Below are 18,620 nucleotides of genomic sequence, written 5' to 3'. Positions count from 1 at the left end.
CAATAGTTGATGACAAAGTTTGGATTTCCTCCTGATAGTCCCACATTTCTTTGGTGTGACAATCAGAGTACTATACACATTTCCCACAACCCAATTGAGCATTAGCAAACCAAGCACATTGAGCTTCACATGCAATTCATCAAGCATCTAATTCAGGATGTCTCTCTAAGTTTCAAGTACATTCCCACTGCGTAGCAGGTTGCAAACATCTTCACTAAACCATTTGCATCCCCACAGTACCTTCAATTGTGTTCTATGCTTGGAGTGAAGGAAGTTGTCCTTGGGGGGTCTCAGTGATGAGTCCTTCCTTCTTTTCTTGCCAGCTCTTTTTGGAGTAGGGTTTTTCCCACATGGTTTTCCTTGTTTCTCCGTTTCATAGAGATTTGGTTGTGATTGGGTACCTCATCAGGCCTTGTTGTCGAGACCCAAGTTTGCTTTCAGCTTTGTAGTTTCCTTCCTTTTTATGCATTGTTTGTCATTGCACTGTTGCTCATCTTATGGGGGGGTTTTAGAGTAAAGTATATTTTAATTTCATTTATTAAATTACGTTTACTTCCTTCTTAAGATTTCCCTTTATGCACTTGCATTTCCATTTAATAATTAATTAGTAATTATTAAATGTCATTTACCTCTTAGGGTTTCCTTTTAGGTTTTTCGATCTCCTATAAGGATTGATCTTTTGTAATTATCTCTCATTCTTTCAGTCTGATAATATAATTTGCATATTCTCAAAGAAAAACCCTTGCCTCTTCTTTGTCTTTTCTTCTCTGTAACAAGTTCTTGCATGCAACTGTTCTTCGGGTTTTGTGGATTTGTATTGCTCAAATCCTTCACAACTACACTGTTCTATTGTGGTGTGTGGGGTGTGGTTAACTAGCGTTTGATGCCACAAGTATCCAAGAAGCTAGAGAATTCATTAGAACAAAATTCCCCCCCCCCCCCCCCAATTGTCTAACCTAAGAGTAATAATGGATTTCCCAAACTCTTTTTCAACTAAATGTTTAAACTTCTGAAAGACAAGAAATGCATCTGATTTTTTTTTAAGAAAATATACCCACTTTTTTCTACTAAAATCATCAACGAACAACAGAAAATACCTGGACCCAAAAATAGGAGTGACCATAGAGCCGTAGATATCGGCATGAAAAAGCCTGAAGTACCTGAGAAGCTCGCCATGAATCGCCATTGGTGAAAGGTGTGTGATGTTGCTTTCTAGCCTAGCATGCATCACAAACTCCAAACTACCAAGTACAAGCTCTTCCCGAGCAAGCTAAGAGAGATAATGCACATTTAAGTGCCCATACCACTGATGCCAAAGTGTGCTAACAGAAGACCCCTGAGCAGCCATAGCTAAGAACCAAGAATCACAAGCATCAATAAGTCAAAAAAGACCATGATCCTCATGACCCACTGCAACAATAGACTAAGTTGCCCTATCAATGATGGTACGCTGATGTGAACTAAAGGTGACATCCAACTGTGGAGAATGTCGCAGCAATTAATTAAGAGTAGATTTAGTTCCGTCCCTAGAACGTAGTACACAAGGAAAATGAGATTACTCCCACCACACTGAATCTGAATGTTGCCTTTGCTGACAACGATGTACTCTTCTCCACCATCAAAAGTAACAAAATCTGAGTAAGGCTAGTAGTCAATGAACCAATCTCTGCGGTGGGTGAAATGACGAGAGGCACCTAAAGCAATGTCCCAAGCAAACGACTTCACATGATCTACAGGTCTTTTAGCCATGAAGGTGTAAAAGGCAGATTTCATCTGCTCAATGTACTCTGCACTATTCGCTTTGGGGTGCGAACCTGATTGCCTAGACTGGGCAGCTAAGCGTTTCTAACATCCAATCTTCATATGACCAAACTTGTGGCAATAGTTGCAATGGATTTTCTTCTTCAGGGAGCCTTTTGAAGCTGGAGCAGATGACTTCTGCTAAGAAGACTGTTGAAACTTGCCTTTATCCTTCTGAAAGAATTTAGGAGCAAAGGCTTGCTCTGTAGAGGTGGAGCTAGAACTACTACCAAACTATTGTTGTCACCAATCTTGCTGAAGCAGAAGCGCGTAGAGATCCTTGAACTTCAAATCAACACTTGTAGAAGTGATGTTCAGAGTTTCGATAAAATGCTCATAGGACTTGAACAAACTTTTGAGGGTTATGACCACAATGTCCTCTTCCTACATCTTGCGTCCAATGGCAAGCAATTGATCACGGATTTCCTAAATCCTATTCAGATGAGCTTGGAGCAATGTTCACTCATCTGTGATAATAGAAAATAGAGTGTTCTACAAAAAGAAAGCTCTGCTTTTTTCAGAAGTCTCATAAAGATTCTTGAGATGTGTCCATATCTCAATAGTTGTCTTGCCGGATGGAATCTAAGAGAGTTGGTCATCAGCTATGAATGATTTCAGAAGCATCGCCACCTCCCGATTATTCAGATTCCATGTATCCTGATCAATACCAGTTGTAGACGGACACTTTGTAAAACCCAAAACAATCAGATTGGTATTTAGATATTCAAAGATTGCTAGTATCTGTGGCTTCCATGTACTATAATTCCGATCATTGAATTTTGAATTGCTCTCGAGCAAAATATTAGTCAAAGATGCCATAGCACATTTTTCAATGAAAAAACGTGAAAATTTGTCAATGGACGTACTTCGAGGCAAAAAAATGGAAGACCCAAAAAAATTGAAGGGGTTCCCAGAAGAGAGATCGAAAAACCCATAAATAATATGTTGTCAACTCCTGGATCCACACGATCGAAAATCGAAGCACCCAAAAAAAACAAAGGACAACCCATGTAATGTTCCAATTCTCACAATTGAAGACGTGACTCCTTTGTATACCTAATTTCATCTCCATCAAGTAGTTAGAGGGTATTGTACGGAAGGGAGAGAGCGAACTGGAGGCAATGTACGGCCTGGAGGGTGGAGTGACTGAGCCATACAATAGTGGTTGAGAGGTCATACGGTGAAGGCTAAATGGTTGTACGATTGTGACTGGAAAGGTCATATGATTGTGACTGAGAGGTCGTATAGTGGTGAATGAGAGGTCGTACAGTTGTGACTAGGAGGTCATATAGTGAGCAGGGGAATATGTCATATGGTGATGAACATGAAGCATACAGTGAGGGATAAAAGAGGTCATATGGTGACAAAGGTGATGCAATACAATGTTATTCTTCAGATTCGCTAAAGCTAAGTCCTCCAGAATGAATTGACAACTTCAAGGAAATTGTACAAAAGGAAACCGAAGTATATTGAGATAATCACAGATAGATATAGATATATTCCAAACTAAAATGGTGTTCCAAATTTACCAGATTCAAAGCAAAGAAATACAATGGATGGAATAGGGTGAGGGTTGATTCCCACCGAAACCGAAAGAGTCAAGTAGGGAAGATCTCACTTCCAAAATGGCAAACAACAGAGAACCCCAAGCAGGAATTCGTAATACAAAAAAAATAATCCAAATCGCATACCAACTACTACCTACATGTCATACTTAAATACCCTTCCGAAGAACTCCTAAGGGTTTACAAAGATAGCCAACGGCCACACCTACAGAAACAATTAAATAAAAAATGGATCTGAGATATACTAAATCAATCGACCCATAAACAACAGTTTGATTATTTATTTATTTTATGACAAGAACATTACAGTCCTGCCGTCCCAAAACTTGCTTGTCCTCAAGCAAATGCAATGTCAGATGTTGCAAAATGTGTTCACCTTCCCAAATTGTGTCAACCAATGGAAAGTGTTTCTAGCATACCAAGTATTCTCTCAAGGTATGGTTCCGCAAAGTCTTCTCCCATACATCAATGATCTCGGCCGGTTCTAACACGAGCTTCCCTTCTTCATTGAGTAGCGGAAGATCTATGGTTACTGTAATGTTCTGTTCCACGGCTTTCTTCAGGCAGGAGACATGAAAGACGTTATGGATGCAGCTCCCTTCTGGAAGTTTCAATTCATAGGAAACTTCACTAATGTGGAAAGCTACACGATAAGGACCATAGAAACGTGGCTTCAATTTTTCGTTCCCTTTTGCCTTTAATGAGGATTGTCTGTATGGCTGGAGCCTAAAATAGACCAAGTCTCCCACTTCGAAACTTCTCTCGATCCAGTGTCTATCGACGTAGATCTTTTGTTGATTCTGCGCCCTTTGTAAGTTCTCCTTCAAGAATCTCAAGATGTCTTGCCCTTCCTTAAGCTAATCCCTCACCCTTGGTGCAAAACTGTAACCTAGTACCATGTCAATAAATGAAAGGGGTTCATACTCGTGTAGTGCTTTGAATGGTGCCATCCCAATGGACATGTGATAAGTGGTATTGTAACAGTATTCCCCCAGATGCATCCATTTGACCCACGCTTCTTGTTGTGTCAAAACGTAGATCTGGAGGTAGTCTTCTAGCCATGTGTTCACAATCTTCGTCTATTCATCTATCTGAGATGGTAGTTAATACTTGGTGACAATTTTGTTCCTACCAACCGAAACAATTATGTCCAGAAAATACTGAGAAACCAACCATCCCTGTCACTAACAATGTTTCGCGATAACCCGTGCAGACAAAAAAATTCTCTGGAAAGAAAGTCGGCTACCTATGCAGCCTAGAAATCTAAGGAGATGGTGAAGAAGTGTGCATACTTCATTAGTTTGTCAATCATCACAAAGATACAATCCTTTCCGTTTACCTTAGGAAGTTCGGTCATGAAGTCAATAGAGATACTTTCCCACTTCTATTCTGATATAGGCAAGGGTTGTAGTAACCCAGCAGTTAGAGTGTGTTCAAATTTGTTTTGCTGATAGACTACACAATCCCATACATACTGCAATACATCTCCTATAAGTCCCTTCCACGAAAACCTCTCCCTAAGCTATCTATAGGTTTTGAGAAAACTCAGGTGTCCAGCCAAGGGTGAGGCATGTATTTCCTTTACGATTTTCTGCTTCAATTTGAATTCAGGCACGAAGTATATCCGATCCTTATAGTAAATGATGTCATCCACCACCTTGTATTGGTCACCCTGAGTGTTGTCATCCATTAGCTTACATGCAAATGTGATTTTAGAATATTCCACCAATAAGTGTGCTTTTCAGTCAATTGAAATCTAATCTGAAACAGTAAACAAATGGCGGGTTTTCTTGATAAGGCATTAGCAACCATATTGTTCTTTCCCTTCACATATTCAATGTTGAAATCAAAAGCCTAAATCTTACTTACCCATTTTTATTGCCTCTCATTTAGATACCGTTGCTCCAGAAAATATTTCAAACTATTATGATCAGTACGAACAACAAACTTGGCACCTACCAGATACTGTTGGATCTTGGTCAGTGCATGCACGATGACCAACATCTCTTTGTCATAAATGGAATATAGACGCTCTGCTTGTGTAAGCTTCAGACTCTAATAGGCTATAGGGTGTCTATCTTGCATTAATACCGTGCCAATGCCCTCTCCAGATACGTCACACTCTAGGATGAATGATTGAGTAAAATCAAGTAAGGCGAGAACTGGGTAAGTGCTCATTGCTTCTTTAACTTATCAAAAGTGTGTTGCGCTCTTTCATTTCATTTGAAGGAACCTTTCTTAGTCAGATCTGTTAATTGTGCGTTGAGCTGAGAGAAACCATTTACAAACCTCCAGTAATAACTACACAGTCCCAAGAACCCTCACAACTCAAAGAGCGATTTTGGTGGGGCCAATCTAGGATAGCTTGAATATTCTCTTGGTGGACCTGCACTCCATATTTACTGACAACGTGCCCTATGTATAATATTTCTATCATTCCGAATTCATATTTGGATTGCTTAGTGAATAAGGACTGAGACTTCATGATCCCTAGGACTTCATTCAAGTGTCTCAGGTGTTCTTCCCAAATTTTGTTGTAAATAAGGATATCATCAAAGAATACTAGTAAGTAGTTATGCTATAGTTTTTTGAAGATGTGATTCATGCAAGACTGAAAAGTAGATGGTGCATTCGTTAATCCAAACGGCATGACCAGGAACTCATAATGCCCATAGTGACAATGAAAAGCTGTCGTCTCCAAGTCTTCTTCCCGCATGCAGATCTGATGGTATCTGGAACGAAGATCTATTTTAGAAAAATAACTGCACCATGTAGCTTCCTGGGAATAGGGTATCTATTTTTTATTGTCTTCTTATTCAACGCACGGTAGTCCACACATATGCACATCATCCCATCCTTCTTTTTTACCAATACTACAAATGATGCAAAAGGGCTAGAGCTAGGACGGATCCATCCTTTCTCGAGCAACTCCTAAATCGTTTTCTTGATCTCATCTTTGAATTTTTTGGAGTTGTGGTATCGCATGGTGATAACTAGTTTTGCGCCAACTTCCAACTCGATGGTATGCTCGAACCCGCGATGGGGAGGTATGGCAAGAAGAATGTCTATAAAAACTTTATCATGGTTACTCAAGATATTCTGAAGATCATCATCCTGATGAGGTGTTTGTTGTCCTTTTATTGGTTTTGCCAAAATGAAAGAATGTGCAACCTATGCAATGCCATCATGTGGAAAAATGGCCTCCATCCTCTGTGTCGAAACTTCATTCGGTCCCTCATTGGCCATCCCACGGAGAATAACCTTATTTCCATCGACAACAAAAGTGAAGTCCATCTGCTTGAAACTCTGTGTGTATACATCTAGTGTCTTCATCCACTATACACCCAGAATAACCTCCATATCATCCTGGTCCACTATAAAGAAATCCTCTGTCACAGTGTGATTAGCCATAGTGATACTCAATTGGGGAACAAGGTGCATACAGGGTAAAAGTGTTCCTCCGGTGACCTTGACTTGGAATCCTGTGTGTGTCTTTGTAGGTAGACCTCTTCTTTTCACCAAAGATGAGTTTATGAAGTTTAGAGTGGGTCCGCTATCGAGCATCACAATGACCCTTTGTCCATGAAGGGTTCCTTGTACTCAGAATACCATACATCTTGGAGTCCTAGCCAGGGCGATGGTTCCTCCACATTGTACCAATGCAGTGATCCTCTCTGTATGGTTCAAATTTACCATTTTGGAATCTTCGTGAGGGTGACCGTCCTCTGTGGATAGATTCTCCTGATCGTCCTCGTCATCAAACACGACTTCAATGTAGTGTATTTTCCCTTTACCAAGGCATTTGTGCCTAGGTTCCCACAACTCCTTACAATTGAAACATAATTTCTTCCTTTGGAGCTCCTATCAAGTAGCTTGGTCCAACGATGGCTTCTTCGATAGAGGTTTATTATCTTTGTCCCTTGGAAATACTAGTGGTTTAGAGTAGGAGTAACTTCGAGAGGATGATGTCAATGATGATGCCATGCTTCATGCCTTATTTATAGCCTCCAAAAGGGTGGCAGGATTGAAACCTTTTACCCAACCCCTCAATGTTTCTATCAATCCATCCATGAAGAGCACTATCTGTCTCCTTTTGGAAATGTCCGTAACCAAAACAGAGTTTCTGAAGTTCTATGATGTACTAGTCGACCAATCCAATTTCCCTCAATTGTGCCAACTCTTTCAAATTAAGTTCTAGATCTTTAACATCAAACTAATCGATCAATCTTTCAGTGAATTTTGCATAAGTATTTACTTGGTCATGCCCCAGTTTAATAATGCCATGATGCCACCATTCATGCACCGCTCCCTCCAAGTGGAGTGTTGCAAATTTAATTGCTTCTTCTAACATTGGATTTAGCTGGAAGTATCGACCTTCATTACCCATGCTTGGGCAAATATGGATCCGGATTCATCAAATGGTGACAGATTTACTTTACTCAACTTTCTTCTGAGATTATCATTAAAATATCCTTGGTTTCCGCCTCCAGAATATCGCATTCTCAATTCTGCGTAGCCTTTGTAGGATATATCCTCTTCCAAGTTTGCATTCTTCCAATCTTCTTTCAACTGTTCTTGAATTTCCTCAAATGTTGGTTGCCTTACTCTATGTGGTACCTCCACCCATGTAGAAAAAGTCGACATGGAAGGTCAAGAGCGTGTAGAATGAGGATTTGCCATTCCCGAAACCAAGTCAGAACTGTGACCATTTTGTTCCCAACATATCTTATCGTCTACCAATTTCTAGAGAGGTTCTTCTATAAGTCACTAAGTGTCATTGATCTGTGTCTAATTCCTTGTAATGTCCCTTGATTGAAAACCTCCAAAATTGAAATTAATTTCCAAGAATCCACACTTCAAGAGACTTCTTTAGGTAAAAAGGACACATGCCCTTTTGCGAATATTTATTTCCTTGGTATAACTCAAATGCGAAAGATCATCTTGGGTATGCCATTAATACTTGTGATTTGGCATAGAGTGCCCTCAAGTATTAATTTGTGCTTCCTGATATCCTCTCGATCGGTATTAGAAGTGTAGAACGATTATGTGGTCGTGGAAATGATTTTTTCTTTTGGATGTGACATGAATATGTGAAGTTTGTGTATGTTCTCTATCAATGATGGTTGCTTGATTATTTCCTAATGTTGTAACTTCTTGTCTATCCCCCTTCCATCGATTATTCAATTCAATATGAACAGTTAACATAGTTATTATTATTTTATATTCTCTGTTATATTCTCAATGCGTAAATTTGATTGGTTCTGCTGCTATGTGTATCTACACATATTTGTGTGCGTCAATTATATAAATCATTCTCAGTAATATAGACCTCCAATTGATATTAAATATTTATGCTACTATATTTGTTGTCCCTTGAATGACTATATAAGTTCAACTCAATATTAATCTACAGGGGATTTATGGTATTAAGTTTCCTAATGTTTGGCCTTACTACCAACTAGCTTAATAATCTGTTATTATTTTTTCCCTTGTTGTAATGCTCCTTGTTTGTTTTGTGATGGAGTTCAGATGTTAACACTCTGCAGATGCTGATTGTTGGCTATTCTAAAACTTTAATTCACTTTGACTTGTTCCTCTACTTCTATGACTGGATGCCATTAAGCGCTGACATGGAGGGTTCATTGCTGAGACTTGAATGAGTCTTTAATGCGATAATCTTGTCTATATGTTTGTCCATGTATTCTGTCCTATCTCCTTTTGATAACTATATGTTTATTTCTTATGCCTCTGTGAATATGCTGATTGGATTTCCTTGAACTTCTATCTGTGTCCACTATCCTTGTATCCACATATAATGAGTCGATATCCTTGTTCTACTCCATTCTTTATGCCAATCTTTTGGTTCAAAATGGGCTTCCAATATCCTCGATTTCTTTATTGTCTATTTATGGCAGAAAAATTATCGAGATTAGAAACATGAGATTCTTATTATGCAATGTATTATTTCTCTCCCTTCGTCGACTCGGATGTTGCTGGACTGTTCTTTCATGCTTTGTTGTGTCTAACCTTCACATGGGTATGACTCCTATTGATGTCATTTCCTTCTGTTCGAACTGCTAATAAAGAATCATATGAGCCTCCTTATACACTGCTAGATAATCCCCTGGGGTGTGTTGAGTGCTCTATAGAACTGTATTGTTCAGTGATTTGAATTTTGATCCTTATGCTATCTTATCACATTTGAATGTTGTATTGCTTCTTATTATTGAAAGAATATAGGGCTCGATGTCTATCCTCTGTTGAGTGAGTCTGTGTCGTCCCTCCCCATTTTTTCTTGTCGTGGCACAAGACTCTCGGTCAACAGGAGCCTACGTGGTATTGTTTATCCTTCGAATCGTCTATCCTTCCTTTTCCCCCTTCCTCATAGTTTTTTTTACCTTTAATATTCATTGAGAAGGCACAATATGATAAGTCACTTCTCCTCAATTATTACTAAATCATGCCTATGGAAACCTAATCATGAACTATAGTTACTATATATCACTATTTCCAGATTATTTGTGATTTATACTATACTAATCACATATTGATTTCATCCAGGTTGAACCAGCGATTTCACAATAAACATAAATAATTCATAATAATCATTGGTGGGCTATTTTATTTTACTATTCATATTACCATGGTATGATAATAATATCATTGATTTAATATATTATATCTTCATTGCACTAAAATATATTCTATTATTTTATATTGATAATATAATTAATAAATACTATTATAATTTATTTATTCATTTATTTATTATTATTTTATTATCATTTATTACTTAATTCAATAGAGGAAAAATAGGGGACATTACATTCCTCGAGTACCATGACTTCCGTAGGAGTGGGTTCTTGATCTATCATTCTATCAATTGAGTGGGATCTTCTTTTCCGGCTATAAACTTTCATTCTCTGTCCACAAGCTAGCAGGATCTTTGGCTCTGATACGACAGTAATGTTCTAATCCTCGCAATTGAAGACGTGACTCCTCTGTATACCTAATTTTGTCTCCTTCAGGTAGTTAGAGGGCGTTGTACGGAAGGGAGGAAGCGAACTAGAGGCAATGTACAGCCTGCAGGGAGTGACTGAGTCATACGGTAGTGGTTGAGGCAGTACGATGAAGGTTGAATGGTTGTACAATCGTGACTGAAAAAGTCGTACAGTCGTGACTGAGAGGTTGTACGGTGGTGATTGAGAGGTTGTATGGTTGTGACTGGGAGGCCGTATGGTTGACTGGGAGGTCGTACGGTTAGGAGGGGAAGATGATGTACAGTGATGGAGATGAAATATACGGTGAGGGATAAAAGAGGCCATACGGTGATGGAGGTGTAGTACGGTATTATTCTTCAGATTCACTACAGCTAAGTCCTCCAAAATGAATTGACAACTTCAAGGAAATTGTACAAAAAGACACCAGAGTATATTGAGATAATCATAGATAGATATAGATATATTCCGGACTAAAATGGTGTTCCAGATTTGCTAGATCCGAAGCAAAGAAATACAATGGACGGAATAAGGTGAGGGTTGATTCCCACCGAAACCGCAAGAGCCAAGTAGGAAGATCTCTCACTTTTGAAATGGCGAACAACAGAGAATTTCGCAGCACAAAGATAATAATCCAAATCACATACCAACTACTACCTAGATGTCGTGCTTAAATACCCTTCGGAGGAATTCCCGAAGGTTTACAAAGATAGCCGACAGCCACACCTACGAAAATAATTAAATAAAAAATGGGTCTGAGATATACTAAATCAATCGGCCCATAAACAATAGTTTGATTATTTATTTATTTTATGACGGGAACATCACAACCCAGTTGAGATCTCAAACAACTCACCAAGAATCTATAAAAACAAAACTTGATCCGGTACAGAAAATTATGGTTTTGAACAAAAATGGCCCTACTGCAAAAAAAAAAACCACCAAAAATGGCGGAAATGTGCAGAAAAATGGTCGTAAGAAGCAAATATCACAGAAAATAATTTCAAAAAAAATTGATCTAATAATTTTGAATAAGAAATTATAGTATTTTTCGAAAAAATTCAAAGTATTGGCTCTAATACCATATTAAGAAGTAACTAGATTAACAGAGAGTGAGAGGTCAATATATACAAAAAAATAAAACAATGTTTCCTTAGGAAACGATCATAAAGAACAGAAACATTCTATTCTAGCTAAAAGAAAGCTAAAGAAAGCTAACAGATAACTACAGACTAACTAATATTAGAAACATTCTGATATTTACAACAGATTACAACCATTAACTAATAACAAAAACTTATCTATTATCGTAATATTATTCTCTGGAGAACAAAGGTAATCTCTCATACTAAAACTATGCTATGTAATTCACCTACAATACTGCGAATTTGAGGTTGTGGCTTCACGAATAAAATGGATTTGTTGAACCATGAAACTCCTTCAAAAGTCGAATCCTTTTCAGCCTGGAAAGATTAAGCCTCTCAACATCACAAGGAAATCAATGACTCCTCTAACTTCCAATTCTGCTGTACCCAAGACTCCAAACCTTTCAACTCAGTGGCACCCATAAATATGCTGCTTAAGGCTCTTTCAAGGTGACATAATCTATCCTCCATTTTATCCAAGGAGACATGAATATTTGACAGTTGAGTTTTTCCATTGTGACGTGGCAGCTATTGGTCATTCGAGCTGGAAAATATGGCTTGATCAACAGCTCTTTGATATGTTGATAGAAGACTTTGAGCATCTTATCCTTAGACCTATGATGAAAGTTTGGACTAACAAGTAGAAAGAAGGGTAAAGAATTTTGCATACAATAGCCTCTCTTTGACCATGGAGCACAAAATATGGGATTAAAAAGTAAATTAAATGGTTGACTTAAAATATGCACATGAAATCAGCAGAAAAAAATGGATGACACAAGAATGACTGATCATGAAGGATCAGCTCAGCAAAGTTTTGTTGTAAACACAACATCCTGAAGTGCTCTTACGATTCTCAAAATTTCCTGCCTAGTCAAAGTTTGTGTATCCGCTTAGACCATATCCAATTGTACCACTAAGATACCTGAGAATGTGTTTTGCTGCTACTAAATGAATTTGATTGGGTTCGCATATGAACTAACTAAGAGCATTTACAGCATAACAGATATCAGGTCTTGTGTTTACCAAATACATTAGGGAACCAATCATTTGTCGATATAGAGTAGGATCAACATCTTTAGAATCTTTTGTTGCTTCTTTTAGTTTCTTGAGATTTGCCATAGGAGTCTTCATTGCCTTGCTATCCAACATGCCAAATCTTTTGAGTATGTCCAGAGTATACTTTCCCTGATTCAAGAAGATTCCATTTGAATGTTGCCATACTCCTAGTCCTAAGAAATAGTGCAGTATTCCTAAGTCTTTCATACCGAATTCGGATGCAAGATCTTGTTTACATTTGTCAATAAGATGATCTTCTCTTGTAATCAAAAGGTCATCAACATATAAAACCAGAATCAATATAGCCCCCTGTATTACTTTGTAATATAGGTTAGGGTTTGCAATACTTTTAGTGAAACCAAGTTTAGTTAAGTGATGATCTATTCATTCATACCAAGCTCAAGGAGCTTGTTTCAACCCATATAGCGCCTTCTTTAGTTTACGTACATGAGACTGTTTATTGTTTACTACAAATCCTTCAAGTTGTTCAAGATAAACTTCTTCTTCTATAACACCATTCAAAAATGCAGACTTTACATCCATTTGATGAATTTTCCATCTCTTGGATATAGCAATGGCTAATACCAATCCTTACAAAGGTATATCTGTCTACTGGGGCAAAGGTTTCCTCGTAGTCTATTCCTTCCTTTTGAGAAGATCCTCTTGCTACAAACCTAGCTTTGTATTTGTCGATACTTCCATCTGCGGCATATTTAATCTTAAACAACCATTTGGAGGAGACAACTGATTTGCTTTTGGGCCTAGGAACAATATCCCAGACATCATTGTAAGTATAGAATTATATTCTTCTGTCATGGCATCTTTCCAGTTTTGATGTTTCGTTGCTTCTTTTACATCAGATGATTCAGATTTAGATATTTCACTCATTAATGCAATGTAACTAGAAAATATGTTAGGACGTTTTCTTTCCCTAATGAAATCTGAGAGAACGGAATTATTTTCTTCAATTAGCTTTCTGGCCCATAGTGGTCTTTTCTTCTCCTTGAAAGTGTGGGTAATGTCCGTAGGTTCAACAAAGTTATCTTCCTCCATTAGAGACTCCCTCTATTGTCAAGGATCAGTTCTTCTAGTGTCTCTTCTAAATTTGATTCAATTTCATCCTTAGATCTTTTGCAAGCTGTATCTTCATCAAATATTACATCTCGACTTAGTTTAATGTTTCTATGTCCGGGATATAGATACAATAAGCTTTAGAAGTTTCATTGTATCCTACAAAGATTCCTTTCTTTCCTAAGGGATCTAGTTTGGTTCTCTTCTCCTTAGGAATGTGAACATAGTCAGGGCAACCAAATATTCTTAGGTATTTAAGATCCGGTTTCTTCTTGAAAAATGCTTCTTCAAGGGTCCTAAGTTCAAGGTGAGAGTGTGGACATCTATTTTGAATGAAAACAGCACTATTGGAGGCTTCTCCCCAAAGAAAAGTTTCAAGCTTTTGATCATGAAGCATGGCTTTAGCAGCTTCAACTATAGTTCTATTCTTTCTCTCGACTATTCTATTTTGTTGAGGATTGTAGGGAACATAACACTCCCTCTTGATCCTGACAAGTTTACAGTAATTTATAAAGATCTCTGAAATGTACTGTTTACCATTATCATTTCTCAAAACTTTTATTTTCTTCCCAGATAGGTTTTCTACAAGTGCTTTAAATTCTTTAAATTTTGTCAGGGTTTCTTCAGATTGTTTTCTTTTTTTTTTTAAATAGATCCAAATTTTTCTAGAGAAATCATCCACAAATATGATGTAGTATAGAAAACCCCCAAGTGAAGGAACCGACATGGGTCCACATAAATCTAAGTGAACAAGTTCTAGAACTTCTTTAGATTTACTTTGACTGTTGAGAAATGCGGTTTTAATGTTCTTCCCTAGAGCACAACCTTTACAGGTTCCTTCATGGTAAGGATAAATTTTTGGTAGACCAGTTACCATTTTTTCTAGAAAGGGTAATCCTCACGAATGAAGATGACTTAGCTCCTGTGCCAGATTTTGTTTTCTTTGAAAGGATCATCAAAGAGAGCTGAATGAGTGTAAGAGTTTAGTTGGTAAAGACATCCATGTCTGGAGCCAATTTTGTGAGCATTTTTTATGTTTGAATTCTTACGCCAAGCTAAGACCTTTCCCTCCATAAATGTGACTTTGTATCCTTAATCTTCAAGGGCAACGATGGAGACCAAGTTTCTTTTTATACTAGGTACATATAGTACTTTAGTGAGTTCAATTGAGTTTCCTAATTTTAGATGTATGGTACATGTCCCTATTCCCTTTACTAGATAGCTAGTATCATCCCCAATACTTACTTCATCAACATAATCTTCTTCGATTGAATCCAATTGTTCTTTAAAACCTGTAATATGTCGAGAGGCTCCGCTATCAATTACCCAATTACTTGATCTGGTTGATACTTCACTAGAGAGGGCTGAATAGAACACATTATTTTCAGAATTTCCATTCACGTTTTGGGTAGTTGCAAATGATGCTTGTTGCTTAAGTCTGTTAGGACATTTAGATGCTGGATGCCCAGATTTATCACATCTAAAGCATTGCATTTTGGAGAAGTCTGATTGCTTTCTCTTTCCTTTGAACTTTTGTTTTCTCTTCGTCTTATTTACTTGTGTAGAGAGAACTTGTATGTCTTCTTTTGATGAGGAGACATTTGGACCTCGAGCTATTTGCATACACTCTTCTTGTACACAATCAGCTTTAAGTCTTTCAATTTTAGGCGATGATGATGGAAGATCTTTCAGAGCCATTATTGTTAACAACTTAACTCCTTTCCATCACAGACATGTCCTATTGTCGAAAGTTGATTTCATAGCTCAGTTATTCTCATAAAATATGAGGAAATTGTATTCATCTTAATATTTGAGATTGTGTCCCTTTATGTGATAATTCAAACGACATTATTTATCTCAAACATATTTTCAAGGGCATTGTACATCTCATGTGCAGTGTCTAGTTCTGAGATGATTTAAAGTAGACGAGATTTTACACCATCCACAATGAGCTTCATGGCTTTGTTGTTGTCATTTTCCCATTTTTCCAGTTCATCATTTCCTTTGGGTGGTGGTTCAGAATTTTCAATGAATTTATTTAGACCATATCCTTTCAATGTAATAAGCTTCATTCATAGTTTCCATCCCACAAAGTCTGAATCACCCTCCAACCTGTCTTCTAGTCTCATGCCGTTCACCATTTTGTAGAGTATTGGAATAATGTCTGATTTTGGATTGCCTTTTAAGCCTGGTCTGATACCATGTTATTGTATACAGACTGTTATTGAAATACTATTCTGATTTTGTTTTCACAAATATGAAATTGATCTATATCCTTTATGTGGTGATAATGTCACTGTATTATTGATCAGGCCTTCTAATAATAATCACTGAATTGCAGGAATAGCACAAGAAGACTGGTTATATTTATGTGTTTCGTACTTTAAAATCAGCGGAAGCAATACCATATATATGTGAAGAAGGTGACTATGAGTCACAACCGATGGACGTGACTCATATTGTGCGTGACTCAATAGTCACCACCTTATAATATACTTTGATACATTCGGCAGTCAGCACTTTGACTAATTGTAACTAAGCAGTTGATTACAATATGAACTTTACTTGCATCGATTTATATATTACATTTGCATATATATATATATATATATATCAAATATATGAAATGCAACAATAAACAGAAATATGAACACAAAGAAATATTAAAATGTAACTTCAATATTTATGTCCGACTAATCTATACTTTAACAATATTGATGCCACTTTACTTAAATGCTTATCATGTGGTACCTTACAAATATGAAAAATGTAAAACACGTATCAAACATATTCTGATTCTTAAATAATGAACTGATCTCTTAACCTATTCATTTCTAGCTTCATAAATAATATAACACACCTTTCTAGCACCTGCCTTAGCACAAAATATAGATAGTATTCCTGTCCCACACCCTACATCCAGAACCACCTGTGAATGGATACAAAAGAAATGTAAACAAACAAAACATGACATCCAATTTGCCATAATAAGAAACATAAGATTAAATATAAGCTGAAAACTCTAGATTGGTTTTCAAATTTAACATTCCAGCTATCAATCAAACTAACCACAGTTTGAGATATGCTCTCACTTTGTCTTGGATAAGGTCTTGGCATTGTTGTATTGCGGCTCTGTAAGTTTCTGTGCGTACTTGATCCTGCACAACAGATAGACCAAAATGAAATAAGCGAATTTGAAAAACAATCTCTTCAGGAATCACTAGCTTAGTGCGGTAAAATAAATGCCACTCACGGTTATATAATCTCCAAGGCCGATTGGAATTGAAAATAAAGAAAAGAACTGGAAGAAATTCCATTTCTACTCAATAAATACTTGAAAATTTAAGTCACTTCACTTGCTTGAGATTGAAGAATGAGGACCAACAACTAGTTTTCCTAGGAAGACATCCAAAGAAAATTGCAAACAAGATGTGTTAACTCTTTGTTAACCGAATCCACAAATGTCAAAAACATAAAATTTTGAAGGATTATCCATGAACTGGAAGGGTTTATGGATGGCCCTTTACTGCTACCGAGATATATATCAGGACATAGATGATCTATTCAAATCAGCAAAAGTCCACTTGCTAGAATAATAAAGGATGTCTACAGTCATGGACAAAAGATGGTGCTAACAGCACAGAAACTAGCTAAAATAGGTCATAGCAAGTTCTCCAACGCACAGCTGCAAATTTAGACTCGGGAATGACTTGGCAGGCCCAAAAAAATTTAAAAACTCAGGACTTGGGAAACACTTGGAAAACCTCAGCAATAGCTTGGGAAATTTATCGCACATTTAAAAACTCTTTTTTAATTAAAAATACTCGTAAAAAGCACACATATGTACAAATGTCCAGAATTTTGCTGATAATCATTCAGATCTTTGTAATTCTTTATTGATAAAGATAATTTTTTTTGACACTTAATTTTCTTTAGTTTTGAATTTTTTGCATTCATATTTGTACAATAAATGTTACATATATATTTTTATGCATACCTTTATAATCAAAATATATTAATCTTATCAATAATATATAATCTACTTGATGGAATTTATATTCTGTTGTAACACATTATCACTGCATTCGCATTGCAACATTGTTGATTGCATTATCATTACTGTCACACATACCATTCATTATTGCATTTCCATTATTAAAGCATTCAGAACTACCAGTCATATATATAGTTCATTGCCTTGTATTCATATATCACTGTCATTGCATTCATTATTATAAATAATTAATATATCTGCATTTCTTGAACATTGTATTGAAGTAGGAATTCAAGAATTGATGTAGTGTCCAAATAATCAGAAAAGGGGACATTGCAGGTTTCCACACCATCAACCCATTGCAACTGAGGGTTCCCTCTTTTTTTGCCTTGCCCGTGTAGCTTTGGTTTATTAGAGCAAGTTTGGTAAAGTCTTCAGTTAAGATGAGATTGCTAAGAGGTTGAAGTGTCAAAGAGAGAGGGAAAATCAGAATTCAGATTGATAGAGACTTGAAAGGATTAGCTACCATTGAGAGGATCTAGTTTGCCTTCAAAGCCAACAAAGGAGGCCAACTTCAAAAAAGTGTCAAAATCCTCAGGCACAGGCAGAATCCACCCCCTGCCTAGGATTTGATCCTCCTCCAAGTGAAATTTCTGCCCTCTAAAATTCATGCAATTCAACCCTTTTAATGATGATATGATGTAAGCTGAACGATGAAGAGACAAGCCTTGAGGTGGGTTGATAAGGCTAGGGAGAATAGAGTCAAAAGTTTAAGAAATGACAATGCCAAAATCCTTGGGTAGGGGCGAAATCAGTGCCCTACCCAAGATTTTATTTTTCTAACATTGAGATTTCTGTCCCTACACTGAGGACCACTCAACCCTTTTCTTGAGAAGAGTGATTAAGATAGGCGATTGAAGGACCAGGCCTTGAAGTTAGATGATGGCTTCACGGAGAATGAAGTCAAGTTCTTTACGATGAAATATTGGAA

General features: G+C 37.1%; 1 protein-coding gene across 1 annotated transcript in view; it reads right to left on the bottom strand.

Annotated features, from left to right (window-relative positions):
• LOC149547740 (putative protein arginine N-methyltransferase 6) overlaps window positions 1–18,620 on the bottom strand; it is a 244,732-nt gene that overhangs the window by 212,607 nt on the left and 13,505 nt on the right. The window contains exons 2-3 of the mRNA XM_089791807.1: window positions 16,728–16,793; window positions 16,496–16,564 (exon numbers count right to left, since the gene is read on the bottom strand). Of these exons, the coding sequence (XP_089647933.1) occupies window positions 16,496–16,564; window positions 16,728–16,793 (135 nt within the window). The remainder of the gene's footprint in view (window positions 1–16,495; window positions 16,565–16,727; window positions 16,794–18,620) is intronic.

Source organism: Cupressus sempervirens, chromosome 7 (genome assembly GCF_028749045.1).
Source record: "Cupressus sempervirens isolate cs-2001-9-10 chromosome 7, ASM2874904v1, whole genome shotgun sequence".
Taxonomy (NCBI): Eukaryota; Viridiplantae; Streptophyta; class Pinopsida; order Cupressales; family Cupressaceae; genus Cupressus; species Cupressus sempervirens.
Note: the sequence above shows the minus strand (reverse complement) of the source record. Positions and strands in the feature narration are given on the sequence as shown.